We start from the raw sequence: 14,988 nt of genomic DNA, 5'->3' as shown, positions 1-14,988 counted from the left end.
AAATTAAAACTTTCCCACAATTGGCTGAACCTTACACTCATCATTGCAATTTCAAAGAAAAGGCTTTCAAATGAACCAATTGGTTAAACACATCCACCAGATGCGCAAACACATGATTGCTTAATTGTAGACACACCAATCAGGTTTAAGCACTATATAAAATGCAGCAGGTAAATTCACCTGCCTTCAACCAAAATGGAAGGAGTCAGAAGAAGGAGAATGAGAGTGAGGGGGGAATCCACAGAGGAGGAGGAGGAGGTAGAGGCGGAGTCCAAGCCAGAGGTAGAGGCCAAGGTGGAGGTAGACGAAGAGGGAGAGGAAGACCTGGAGCCGGAGAATGTGCTCAAAGAAGAAGAGGACCAAATTTATCAAACGAAATTCGCGCAACACTAGTGGACCATGTTGTGAACCACGGATTGACGCTGAGGGAGGCTGGACTAAGAGTTCAGCCAAATCTTAGCAGATATACAGTGGCATCTGTCATAAGGACATTTCCACAAGGAAACAGGTAAAAGAAAATCTGTCTACAGTTACAGTAATCAGCTGCTTATTGTATGCACCATATCAGCACTTTTCAAACCCCTTCCTGTGGCATTTTACAGTAGGTTACATGTATTATTTTCTACATAGGATTGAGGCTCGAGAACGACAAGGAGGAAGGGGGCCCATATTTACGCAAGAACAAGAGAGAGAGATCATAAACATGGTTTTGGCCAATAATGCTATCAGGCTCAGAGAAATCCAAGCCAACATTATCGGTGACCATGCCATTTTCAATAATGTCCATCAGGTGTCTCTGTCAACACTGGCACGCATCCTGAAAAGACATCAGGTTCAAATGAAACAAATGTATCGAGTGCCTTTTCAGCGGAATTCAGAGAGTGTCAAACGGCTGCGGCATGAGTATGTGGAGGTATGTATTGTTCACTTTAGCACTGTGATGTTGCATACTGCACACATGACCTTTACACAATTACACAATCTTTTCTTTCACTGTATTTCAGAGAGTTTTACAAATGGATGCTGAAGAAATCCTGCATGAATACATAGATGACATAGATGAGGCAGGGTTCAACCTCACAAAAGCAAGAAGGAGAGGCAGAAATATCATTGGCCACAGGGCTATAATCAATGTCCCAGGGCAACGTGGGGGTAACATCACGCTTTGTGCTGCCATTACACAGGATGGGGTCCTCCTCCGTCATGCCAATATGGGCCCTTACAGCACACCTCACATTCTCGCATTTTTGGACCGACTGCACAACATCGTCACAGCAGTTAACCAAATGCACCAAATGCAATACATTGTCATCTGGGACAATGTGTCATTCCACCGCTCTGCTCTTGTCCAGAACTGGTTTCAACACCATTCACAGTTTACAGTACTATTCCATCCACCATACTCTCCGTTTCTAAACCCAATCGAAGAGTTTTTCTCTGCATGGCGGTGGAGGGTTTACGATCTCCGGCCCCAGGCCCCAGGTCTTGCCAATGAGGATATCGCCTGTGATGTTGATGAAATTCTCTGGCCAGATCCAGCTAGGCGAAGAGATAATGTCTAGTATTTTCTGTACTTCTTCAGATCTTCAGATTTTTTTGTTGTTGTTGTTTTTTACTGTAATTGTAACCTGTACTGGATACCGTATTTAATGTTTGTCTGTTGTTTGCTGAACTAACAGTGTTATGCACACTACTGTAGTAGCATGAAAACTGGGACATGTTTGGTTGTTGATTCTCCATGTTGACATGTTGACTGATTTGGGTATATGGAGAGAAATAAATTATATTTTCCTCAGTCTGCAGCATTGGTCTTGTGTAGTGTTTGGTGAACTTATTGTATATTTGCGCTTTCTCTGTGTACTTCATTTACAGTACTCTAATCGAAAAAACGGTCCCTGCTTTCAAAATAGTGCTTAAGCAATTGAAGAAAACTGTAAATGTAGAGAGAGGAGAGGAGAAGTGGCGATGATAGAGTTATTAAAAGGCTGATTGGTGAATAGATGCGTGTACCTTCTGGTATTGATCTTTGGAGGCCAACGCTTCCTCGTGCTGCTGCTTTGTGTCGGTGTAGATGGCAGAACGGTATGCTGTCCCAATATCGTTCCCCTGTCGCATCCCTAAACACACAAAAAAGTGAATATCAAGATTTCAGCTGACTTGACCTGCATTCGTCCTCCTCAGTTCTTGGCTGAGGCAACATCAGATCATCTGAAAACAACAGCTGACCGCATTTTCCAAAAAATATAACTTGTCTGTCTTGGCACAACTGAATGCTGTTTGTTTCGATCATTTCATCACGTATTCCATTCATCATTTCAATGTCAGCTTGTCAACCACAATGTCTCATTAGCTCAAAGATTTCAGCCACTGGAGTGACACGGCTCTAGAGATAGCAACGTGTGTCTGTCAGTCTGTCAATCACACACTTTGGTCAAACGTGCAATATTTGTGTTACAGAGTATAAATCCTAATGACTTTGGTGACCTCATGACTTTTGATCTCGTGCCACCTACAGGTCAAAATTTCACATTTCAGTTCATGACAGGATACTACCGCGATACGCTGCATTCGAGTAGTGTCCGAATAATCTGAATAATGAGTCTGTGGCTGAGAGGTTGTACCTTGAGTCGGGTCGTGGCTTTCCCAGAAAACCGTGAGCAAGTTGGCGAAGCTGGTCTTCTCTGGATGGTAGACAACTCTCACCACCTCGGCGTGGCCTGTCCTACCTGCAAAATTCAACATCTGTGAGTTCATGAGAGACAACCAAGGTTTCACATAGGGTTTACCACAAATGTTTGGGCTCCCTTCCAATTCACAGCTTACAAACATGTTTCTATTGGTATATACTTGTACATTATTTTCATTCCTCAAGTTCCTATTCCCAAGTATATTTTTTTCAGTAGGTGTTCTGGTATTTTGATCTTTTGTTATCTTATTTATTATTTCTAGCATATTTCTTGTATTTGTGTGAGTGAGTATGTGTGTATGTCCTTGTAACTTAGTGCTGTAACACAGTAATTTCCCAGTTTGGGATAAATAAAGTCCATCCATCCATCCATCCATCCTGGGATTAATAAAGTCAGTCAGTCAGTCAGTCAGTCAATCTATCTATCTATCTATCCTGGGATTAATAAAGTCCATCTATCTATCTATCTATCTATCTATCTATCTATCTATCTATCTATCCTGGGATTAATAAAGTCCATCTATCTATCTATCTATCTATCTATCTATCTATCTATCTATCTATCCTGGGATTAATAAAGTCCATCTATCTATCTATCTATCTATCTATCTATCTATTCATCTATCCATCGATCTATCTATCCATTCATCCATTTTGGGATTAATAAAGTCCATCTATCTATCTATCTATCTTGGGAATAATAAAGTCCATCTATCTATCTATCTATCTATCTATCTATCTATCTATCTATTTTTGGATTAATAAAGTCCATCTATCTATCGATCTATCTATCCATCTATCTATCTATCTATCCATCCATTCATCCATTTTGGGATTAATAAAGTCCATCTATCTATCTATCTATCTATCTATCTATCTATCTATCTATCTATTGTCTTTTTTTATTGTGGGTTTTAATGAAGTAATCATTTGAATTAAGGTGCAATATGTACTATTTTTACTGCCCCATTGTATGAAAATGACTATTAAAGCATTCTGTGGGTTGAATATAAAGGAACGTATGTCTATCTCTTTGAGAACTTGTGGAGAATCATCTCGCAGTTGACAAAACCTTCTCAACTCATGATCAACTTACTTGCTTCTTCCAGACCTCTGAGCTATTATGCACACTTCATTATTTGCAGAGTTTGGTAAATTGTGATGAAACTGTAAATGTTGTACCTTTTCATTTTTAGGACTCTCAACTAGGGACTTCCTGGTTGAAAAGAGAGTGAAAAAGTCTCTGAAAGCTCCAGAAGAAATGAATAAGTCGACTTTTAATTGAGACTGTTCTGTCCACTGCTGCTTCCAAGGTCTAAAATAAACTGTCAGGCATTTTAAACTGTAAGGCATTTTAAACTTTTAGGCGTAAATGATCAAATAGTCCTAAAAGTGCTAAGAATAATGGAAAGTTTCAAGAACTGATGAAGCTGACAACTGATGAAGACAAAATACAAGTAATATCCACGCTCATATTAGTGCAAAGCTGATTATATAATGTTCAACCATAACAAACGATCACTCCTGCAGACGGATGGACAGACAGCAGCTGGTGTTAGTAATGAGTGTGACCTATTATGCTGCACCTTATCTGCCTCCTGTCTCTCATTCTACCTCCACTCCCAGCTCTCTCTCTGTTTTATTACTTTTTTAATATCAGGAGTTATGGATTCCTACGGTAGCTATAGGGGAACAGAGACAAAGCAGCGGTCGATATTAAATTAATGCTTCGGCAGGACAATCTCGCAGGAATAAAATCATCTCGGACAAGACGGGAAAATGAAGTAGTGGCTGGAACCTGATCACAGACATTTTACTGTTACATTACCTAACATTCTCATTATGCGACTATTTCAATGTGAACAACTGACTGTGTGTTTGATAGTCAACCATTGAAGCTGCAACTCACAATTATTTTACTTGTCAATTAATCTGACGATAATTTTCTCGATTAATCGATTAGTTGTTTGGTCTATACAGTACAATGTCATAAATTAGTGAAAAATGTGGATCAGTGTGTCCCAAAGCCCAAGATGACGTCCTCAAATGTCTTGTTTTGTCCACAGCTCAAAGATATTCAGTTTACTGTCACAGAGGAGAGAAGAAACTAGAAAATATTCACATTTTGTCAAGTGGAATCAGATAATCTTTAACGACTCAAACCGATTAATCAATTATCAAAATAGTTGACAATCAATTTAATAGTTGACAACCAAGCGCTTAATATAATTCAGAGATCTTCAACAGGGGGTCCGGGACCCCTAGGGGTCCTCAGAGTTAGTGCAGGTGGGCTGCCAAATTATATTAAAAAAAATATATTTTTTTGAAAGTTTCTTATTTAAAAAATTAAAACTAGAACTGCAAGCAGTTATGATGGGGTCCAAGCCTCTCCGGCGCCAGTCCCCCCCTGGTGCAAGTCGCCCCTGGTGCAAGTCGCCCCTGACGACGCTAAGAGCCCACGAAAGCGGAGCCCGCGAAAGGAGAACCCAAAGCACGACAGCGGCGAGATAAAAGTCAGGAAATTTAACTAAGTGCGAGCTCCAAAGTCTGTAGTGAAATGCAATAGCAAATTTCCCATTCATTGAGTAAAAGGCCAAAACGCTTCTACCTAAATTATAGTGCCTCCTAAAGGCAGATCATCACCAAATCTGGTCTAGAGCCGCAGAAGTGGCATGTAGAACAATAATCTCAAGTTTTGTGATGATAGCATTTACTTCGGCAGAGATATTGCTATTGCAAATTTCCCATTTAAATGTATTGACATATATGCCAAAACGCGTCTACGTTCATTATAGCACCCCCTAATGGCCCATCTTCACAAGATTTGGTACAGAGGCTCGGAGTGGGATGTCAAACAATGATACCAAGTTTTGATCTGATACCTATTCATTTGGCCATGATATGCTAAAGTTTGTGTTTTGTGACTAGCTACAAAAATTTGTTTGGTTGTAAATTGCGCATACTTTAACGTAGCAAAAATCTTTTTTCTAACTTTTCATCAGGTCCATCTGGAGATGTTATGTACAAAGTTTCGTGGAGATCGGTCACACGGCCTAGGAGGAGTTCGAAAAAGTTGGTTTTGCACATTGCACGAAATTGCGAAATAACTTCTTAGCGGAAATGGCCGTGGCCTATATCCATTGATTCAGCGTGATTCAAGGAACACGTGGATGTAAGGTTTTCGAATGTGCAATGTGTAATGTGGGAGTTATAGGCAAAAATACATTTGACATCATTATAGTGCCACCTAGTGATCCATGTGTGTAATATTTGGTATGTGAGGTCCATGAACCATTCTACATCTACACTGTAAATTTGAAGTTGCTTACATTAGTGTAAGCGGTGAATCCAAACCTGGGTCCCATAGGCCTCGCCCACTTTGACAAATCAGTACCCCACTGTAGGCGTGGCCTCAGGAGTGGCCATAGATGGTACCCTCAAAATTTCGTAAAAATTGGATGAGCCTTTAATGAGATATAAACTTTCGGGACTAATAGCGCCCCCCTAGTGGCCAATTTACGTATATAATGGTGGGGAGCCCCAGAGGGTCATGGCAAACAGGAATCTAAAGTTTCAGGTTGATAGCCTTAATTTTGGCCGAGATATGGCAAAGTTTGTGTTTTCATAGCTAGCTACACAAATTGGTCATGCGTAATTTGCGCAATTTTTATCCAATAAAAATTCTTTTGATAACTTTTTGTCAGGTCGGTCTGGAGATGCTACGTACCAAGTTTCGTGCAGATCGGTTGCACGGTCTAGGAGTAGTTAGAAAAAGTAGGTTTACGATAAATCACGATTTTTCGCACATAAAAGTCTAGGCGGAAATGGCCGTGGCCTATGTCAGGAGATTCAGCTGAATTCAGGGAATGCATGGATATGTGTAATTTTTATGTGCGATGTACGGTTTGGGAGTTATAGGGCCAAACGCGTATCTCTGCTATAGCGCCATCTAGTGGTGCACATTTTTTTGTCCGAGGTCCTTGCAGGGATCTGGACCAGTCCTGAAAACGGCACCCCCCCCATCATGTACGGTTTAGGCTGTAGCATCAGTTTTATCAACGGAAAAATAATAATAATCCTTAGGAAAGCAATAGGGTTCCACAGCCCTGCTGTGCGAATGGCGTAGCTTAGCTACCGCCGGTTCTTCCAGACTCGGGCTTGGACCCCTAATAAGTCTGAAAATATACATTAAAGTGCCCATATTATGAATCTAGCTAGCTAGACGATATGATCTTACCTAGCTAATGCGCATGTGCGACTGCCAACAAAGATGTTACAGCAGTGAGAGGTCTCACTCTGTAGCTAAAACAGAGACCTGAACACAGGGTGAAAAGAGGAGCTGCAGCAATGTGCAGTACAACAAAAATATGGTGTTTTTTGAAAATTAAACCATGTAAACCTATTCTGGTACAACCTCAAAATACAATTATGAACCTGAAAATGAGCATAATATGGCCACTTTAATATGAATGCAAAAGTTTAATAGCAAAGATAAATTGGCCTATTTGTGAAAAAACATTGAAGATAAACTTACTATAGGTAAGTTAGCCACTACGGTAGCCCTACACAGACACTAGTTTACCCAACTGATTTCTGACACTTACTTATTATCAATTTGTGTCGTCACTGACAGCTGTTGACTCCAATTTTTGCATCTATAAAATATGATTTGCCTTATGGCATTTTTGAGGTCACTATATTATTTAAATGATACATTTACACACTCAAATAAAACGGCGGACAGTAAATGCAGTGCACTACATAGTAATTAGGGAGTGATATCGGACACAGCCTTCGTTTCTTCCAGCAGTTGATTTCAGTTAAACATCCTGTTGCTTTCCCATCTTCAACCTTTTTTGGAAATGTGTTACCTTGCTGTATATATGTGCACCGACATGCATTATGAGGAGAGGAAATATCAGTTAATCAACTCATTTATTCAGCCCTTACATTGATATGACTGTCTGACAGTTATTTGCTTATGTGAAAGAAAGAGAGACAGGTGGTGATGCAGGTCTAATGATGGATTCACTCTGCACTGGCTGGCTGGAGGAATCACTGGGAGGTCTGGGCATGCATCACACTGAAACACAGTCTGCTCAGCGTGGTCAGGCTTCAATAGCAGCCGTATCCATGCCCCTGTATAATAGGGCCAGTGGGAAACGATTCACTGTTCTGTTTATGTGTGTCTTGTTTTCCACCGTCTATTGACTCTCAGTTGACAACCCACTGTCCAGCACGCTATGTGTGAGTGTGTATCGGTGTGCTGAAGCTACCTGTGCAGACTTCGTTGTAGGTGGGGTTAGGTGTGTATCCTCCCGCGTAGCCCACTTGGGTGGAATAAACCCCTTTTTGTCTCCAAAACTTCTTCTCTGCCCCCCAGAAACAGCCCATACCTTCAAGAAAAGAAACCAAAACTTTGATGAACAGCCTTCAACATCCCATCCAGGATTTCCCGCAAAGTCTTTGTTCTTTACATTCCTTTGCATTTTAGTTAGTTCGATATTAGCCTGTACACAATGTCATTTGTTTATTTATTTATTATTTATAAAATGTTAATTTTGTGGCAAAAAGGTTTCCCTTTTTTGTTAAATTTTAAAGTTTGGATTGATACCAATCCTGAGTATCTGACTGGCGCACCCCTATACAAAAGCACAACCAGTTTTATTAATGTTACTCTGAGTGAGCAGTGTTACCCCCGAAATATGATTGCTAGAGTGCTGTCAATCTGACAAATTTGATTTCCATTGGATCAGAGTACTATCACTTTGCTGCCTGTTCTGCTAATTGCTGCCTTTCCATTTGGTAAATGGATACATACTTTAAACACACATTGAATGGCAACTGTGTACTTTGTTGAAATTGTTATACCAGTTTAGAAATAGAAACATATTGAACTTACTGTAGAGCACTTGTTGCTGTAAGAAGAAAAGAAATTGGGTATTGCACTTTATTTCTGTTCTGTTTCCAATCATCTGAAAACTGTGTACAGCAAGGTTTTCTTTGTTGAAGTTTGAGGCAAGTTTATTGCAAGTGTATTGCACTTTATTTTTATACGGTTCTGTGAGGAAGAAAAATCTTCCCAGCCCTGGTCACATGAACAATTAATGTTTCCATGATGACTATCCACATTTTTGCCTCCCATAGAAAATGTGTATTGTATCTGGATACACATTAGTTGAAAATAAAAACAAGTGAAATTAATAATGAATGTGATGTGTTTTATTTAGCAAAATTACATTATGTTGTATCTTGTCCAATATTTCCAAACAAGATTTTCTATGCTGTATTCTGATAAAATCCCCCGGGCCCCCTCTGATTGATTATTGGTCCGCCCTGTGCCACCCCACTTAAAAAATCCTGCAATTGCCCCTGCCGTGTGTGAGTATTGACTGCATTTATAAAAGTAATTGTGTGCACATCCCACCTTCTGACAGGTGCAGGACAAATGAGAAATACTGGGTTGAAACGTTGCCTTTGTATTAAATATGGGAGCTTAAAGCAGTGTTCCGGACATTATATTTGTTCACTTGAGAATGGACTGCAACCATTAGTCAATTAACCGATTAGTGGAGCAACAGAACGACTATTTTAACAATCGGTTAACTGTTTCAGTCACCTTTTAAGGAAACCTTATCAGGTTCCAGCTTCTAAAATAAGATTTGCCCTTTTTTTTTGTCATATATGTCAGCAAATTTAATATCTTAAAGTTTGAGCCTGTCAGTCAGAATAAACTGGCAAATTGAAGTCATTGCCCTGGCCTCTCGAGATTGTTTTTCATTATATCATAAATTAAATGATTAATCAATTAATCAAGAAAAAAATGTACAGATACATCGATAATGAAAATAATCACTTGCATCTCTGTTGAAAAACAAACACACACAAAGGTTCAGATATTGTCAAATTTGAAGGTTGAGTATTTACATTAGCCGCTTTCCGACCAAGTAGTTACAGGAACGTAGTTCTAGGAAAAGTCCACTTCTAAACAGTTCTACTAACTACTCTCTCCCAAAACCGTTTTTTCCAATTGCATTCGCACTGGCCAAGTGGCCATAGGGACTCACTGGTAGGAGGGGTAAGGGAGTGATGCAAGCACCGCAACGGTCTTTATAGCGTTGAAATCAGAAAACAAATACACCAAGAAAAGTATGAACTAAATACTAAATCTAATGTATATAGCATATTTGTCATAATTTAAACAAGTCTCCCGAATAGAAACGGGTATCTCTCTCTCTCCCCCGCCTCTGCCTGCTGCGCTGTAGACGTGTGTGACTGTGTGTGTGTGACGGCTGGCGAGCCGCAGGACACGCTTGTGGAGTTTAACTCCGAGAAGACAGTTAACCACAGGTTCCTGTTAATCTTATGACGGACATGTGTTATGTGATATTTAAACAAACGAACCGTCAACGGCGAAATAAAAGCAACTTATTTACGAGAGCGGTCTGAGAGACCTCCAGCCAGTCTCTGGCTGTCGCCTGCTGGCTGTCGCCTCACTTTATGGAGCTTCTCAACTCCGAAAACTTTGAAGCAAATTGTCAATTCGGCATAAATTTTCGCAAGACTGCCTATATTCAAAATCTAAACAGTTAATTTCTTGCCTAAAACATTGTCAGAAGTGAAATTAGTGATGAATAAGATGGCGAAAATTGTCCCGTTGTTGGTCTGTCTGTACCGGAAACCTGACCCTCGTTGACCTAAGTTCATATGCTAAAGGGAACCTGCCCTGAAGTAAGAGCTGAAAGAGTTACAGGAACTGCGGCCAGAGGGACTTAAAAATCCCCAAATTGGTCCAGTCGGAACATGAGAAAAAAAGGGTTCTAGGAACGTTATGTTCTAGGAACTGCAAAAATCCCTTCGGTCGGAAAGCGGCTATAGGGGCCAGTGGTAGACAAAAAAGAGGTGCATTGTGACTTGGATTAGGCCCTGAAGCAACACTACATGTTGGATTCATACATAATGACTTGATCAAAATGAGCTTAAACTAGCACGATAGTAGCTAATATAAACTACCACTACTATATACCACTGAGCAAAACAAACCGTGAAATGAACACTCACCAAATATGGCCATCTCTGTCCCCTCTGGAAAAGGTGGCACAGTCCTGTTGCCGTTTACATCATGTTTGGCTGCAACAGAAGGAGAGACAGAATAAGATGTTATGAACAGTAAAATAACAGGCTAGATCAACATGGCAAATATTATCAACTGAGCTTCAGTAATGGGTCCAAACTGACTGAAGGATGGAGAATGAGAGAGTAATTTCTTTTTGATTAATGCCAAATCTAGCGACAAAGTCGCTAAGTTGGCAACACTGAATATAAGCCTTGTCGGTTTCCCCTCTTGTTGCACATGTGCATGACATACGTCACAACCAAACGTTAGCGATTGGTTATGGCAGATCCAGAGTGGCTCTGGGCAGATCCAATAGTTTTAAACTTCAACAGAGTACCCGCCTTCAAGGCAGTTAACACTTGTCAATGGAGAGTGGCCAGACTCTCTGTACAAATGAAATGGACCAGAGTCTGGTAGGACCAGGCTAACTTTTCACTCCATTTGCTTCACACTTACAGCTAGTTTTTACATAGTCTCGCATTGCCAGACCTATCGCCACAGTGTTGTGGAGTGCTTTTTTAAAAACCAATCATAATTGTCTTGGGCCGCGCTTAGCTCCGGACACAGGGACGGTGGCTCTGCAAAATAGTCAGGAAGGAACTTGTTTTGGTGGAACATTTGCACCCTGCAAAATAAAACGACACATGGAATATTAAATGAAGTTAACTGTTCACACAATACAGTAACATGAGCTAATTTCCCCTCCTCCCCTCTCTCTTCATGTGCAGCAGCACTGCGCACAGTGCACAGGCAGGAGAGGGGAGACAGGGTGCGGGGGCCGGTGTAGAGACAGCGAGACGCGACGGGAGAAAGACGCCGCTGAGCTGGCCTGGCCTTGGGCAAGCCAGCCTTCTTTGAGAATTCTTTATCGATCTTTTTCCCTCCCTTTGTAGAATTTCTTTTATTTACTTCAAAGACAGGCTACCTAAGTAATAATTATAAGGTCAAATAAATTGCTGTATTGAATTTGTGATTATTTGGCTAAAGATTTCTATTTTCTTTCTATCTACCTTGCTGACACAACCACTAAGCTTTATGCAAATGAGTGCATAATGACGTCATACATATGCAAATGGGAGTATGACGTAATTTAGCGACTTTTGAAGCTGGTGCTAGCTACTTTCACTGGAAAAGAGTTGGCAACACTGCTTATATTTAGCATTAGCATCGCTAGCATTAGCCAACTCCTTCACCACTAACGGAGCGAGCTGGAAAATCAAACTTTTCCCGAACCCCGTGGGGAGGGGGGCCACAACATCATGGCCACCAACAAAACTCAGCAAAGATTGTTCTTGCTCGGGATTTAACTTCTGGATATTCGGCAGTGTTGCCGCAACGGACCGAATGGCTTCGCTCGCATCTTTCTCCGCCGCCATTACGGAACTACAACTCTAGCACACAGCCTCAACGTCATCGTTCTCAGCCACTCCCTCTGTTTGCTGACTGGACCGCCAAAAATTTGGCTGGAGAAAACCCAAGAAACCAGATATAAATAAAAAAGTATATTTCTTCCTGAAATGTAGTGGACTAGAAGTATAAAGTAGCATAAAATGGAAAATCTTCAGTAAAAGTACAAGTATGTTAAAATTGTACTTTTACAATTATAGCACTCAAATAAATATACCCCTCCCACAACTGAAAGTAGACAGAAAGGCAACAAGCCAAGATTGTTGTCACGCTTCACTGATACTAACTTAGGCTATCGTTTGCAATCGTTTGTGTCAGTATCTATTCATATTGTTTAAATTGCATAAACGTTCCTACCAGAATTATTCTTTTCTGGGTCGGAGAAGCTTCTGAAACAGCAGTAAAGCTGATCAGGATCTAATTTCTCTCTCTACTCTCCCACATCACCATGAAATGATTTCAAAACAGCTCGCCATATACACAATTCATATTTTAAATAAAAAGTGTGTCTCCAACCCCAAAAATATTAAAAAAAATACACAACACACACACACACTGACCCAGTTTAACAGTGGTGAGCAGCTCTGCATAACTTCATACCAGCTGCATTCACTCCAATTAACACAGAGCTAGAGGTGCACGAGGACCCATTTGAGGCCATGCAGCCACCTGGCTGAGCTAACACGCATTAGCGGTAGCATGCCGGAGGCTGTGTGTTTGTGTGTGTGTGTGTGTGGGTGCGGGTGCGTGTGTGCGTGTGTGCGCGTGTGTGTGTGTGTACAGATGGCTTGCTGCATAATGCTGTGGGGGAGGGTGATGGATTAAAATAAATGGGATGGGGTAGAATGACAATAAACCCAACATCTGGATCCCCCCTCCTTACGCCCTCCCCCTTTTCTATACACACACACACACACACACACACACACACACACAATCACACTTTATGGATGGAAGCATAATTGTTGTGGGGCAGCATGCCTATAGACAAAAGCAGCCAGATGGATACTGCCAACCAATCAGCAGCCCTCCTTCCAAACACACACACACACACACACACACAAACTGAAGTCGTCCTTGTTTGTCTGATTACTTGAGCAGCCTTTCATTCAGCTGAAAGACAGCAAGTGTCAGTCAGTGCGACTGTCTGACTGTCTGACAGACATCTTCAGAGACACATTCTCATCTTCCTCCGTATTCTGGGGGAGGAAGGTTTTGGAGTGCTGCAACCATTTTCCCATCTTGATTGTTTGGGTGCAGCAGCTCCTCACCTCCAGCCTTTACAGTCCCTGCTGGTAATTTGGCTTCCCATCATGCAGTACTCCTGTTGTTAGTACCGTCAGGTTGTACACATAATTTGCTTTGGATCCACACACAAAATCCTACTTACCATTAATTTGCTTAAAAATAAATATTAAATTAGCCTCAATCTACACTGAAACTTAACAAAACATTTTTTTATAGCACGTTTCATATAAAATAGAAACAAGGTGCAAAAAGTAGATACATTAAGACAAAACTATTATTATAAGTTGTATGTTTAATTAAAAAAATACATATGATAATAATAAATCACATAAAATCCAAATTCATTATGTTGTAGATATTTTTTAAATACAGCATATGTTTAAATAATTTTCATGTATCACTTTGTGCAATTTTAATAATAAATGTGTGAGAAAGTATTTGGTTCTTGGTCATATATAATGTGTCTGATTAAAATTTTTTATCTACAATTGTTTTCCTTGATTGGTTGACCATAACATCAGTAGTATGTCTTTATATACAGCACATTGGTCTTTGACATGTTACCCATGTGCTAATTACTGTAAGAACCCTTCAAGAACTTGTATAGCTCCCCGATTTCAAAATGAAAATGTAAGATCCTGTTACTAACAGTAACACTGGAACAGATATTCCTCCTCCTCCTCCTCCTCTCACATTATCTTCTGTGTGCGTTAATAATGGCTGCCTTCTGGGACCGTTGAAGGCATGTTCATTACGGTCTACAGACACACGCACACACGGTGACACAAACAAACAAACACAAACACACACACACACAGATAAAATATTTAAATGTAAATGTCAGTGGAGAAACACAATAAGTCCAGATATAATACTAATGAGTGTACCAGCTCTGTGTGTGTGTGTGTGTGTGTGTGTGTGTGTGTGTGTGTGTGTGTGTGTGTGTGTGTGTGTGTGTACGCGCACACAGTGTACAGTTATTTTTGGAAAGATCAGAATGAGATCCGATGAAACCACAATGTTTTTTATATATATATATTTACTGTTATTAAGTGGGCAGCACTTATTTAATCACAGATAATTAAGAACATGTTTCTGTTGTTTAGGTTAAACTGGCTCTCTGGCTTTCCTGCACATGACATTGATGTTTGGTTTTGGTTCTGCAAAAAGACTAAATTGTGTACGCGTTCCCACAGAACCGATGCAGCAAGAACGTTCCATTTTTGTTTGGATTTGTTCTGCATACGCTACCATTTGACGGCGAGCATTTTTACAATTCGTTTGTGGGTTTGATTTGTGCGAAAACTACTGGCCTGGCGCTGCTAGGGGAAAAGAACTTATCTTATTCGTGGCTGGTATATAAATCTCACTGGGCTTTTAAATCAAGCATGCAAGCACATTAACATGCAGGACAAGGCGCCTCTAATGACATTCAGCACTGTGGAATTTTGTGCCACATTTGAGCACAAAGAGAAATGGAGGAAAAGTTAAGTTTTCACCTTATGATATGATCAAAGGTAATTGGCAAAAA

At 40.4% G+C, this 14,988-nt stretch overlaps 1 protein-coding gene across 2 annotated transcripts in view; it reads right to left on the bottom strand.

Moving 5' to 3' along the window:
* msraa (methionine sulfoxide reductase Aa) overlaps window positions 1-14,988 on the bottom strand; it is a 44,609-nt gene that overhangs the window by 15,391 nt on the left and 14,230 nt on the right. Inside the window, exons 2-5 of one of the 2 annotated variants that reach the window (XM_078274978.1) lie at window positions 10,748-10,816; window positions 7,963-8,082; window positions 2,622-2,726; window positions 2,011-2,117 (exon numbers count right to left, since the gene is read on the bottom strand). In XM_078274978.1, coding sequence (XP_078131104.1) covers window positions 2,011-2,117; window positions 2,622-2,726; window positions 7,963-8,082; window positions 10,748-10,816 — 401 coding nt within the window. The remainder of the gene's footprint in view (window positions 1-2,010; window positions 2,118-2,621; window positions 2,727-7,962; window positions 8,083-10,747; window positions 10,817-14,988) is intronic. The other variant, XM_078274979.1, reaches the window with a different exon arrangement.

The sequence above is a fragment of the Sander vitreus genome, chromosome 18 (genome assembly GCF_031162955.1).
Source record: "Sander vitreus isolate 19-12246 chromosome 18, sanVit1, whole genome shotgun sequence".
Classification (NCBI taxonomy): domain Eukaryota; kingdom Metazoa; phylum Chordata; class Actinopteri; order Perciformes; family Percidae; genus Sander; species Sander vitreus.
The sequence above is the reverse complement of the archived record's forward strand: the minus strand, read 5'-3'. Positions and strand labels throughout refer to the sequence as shown.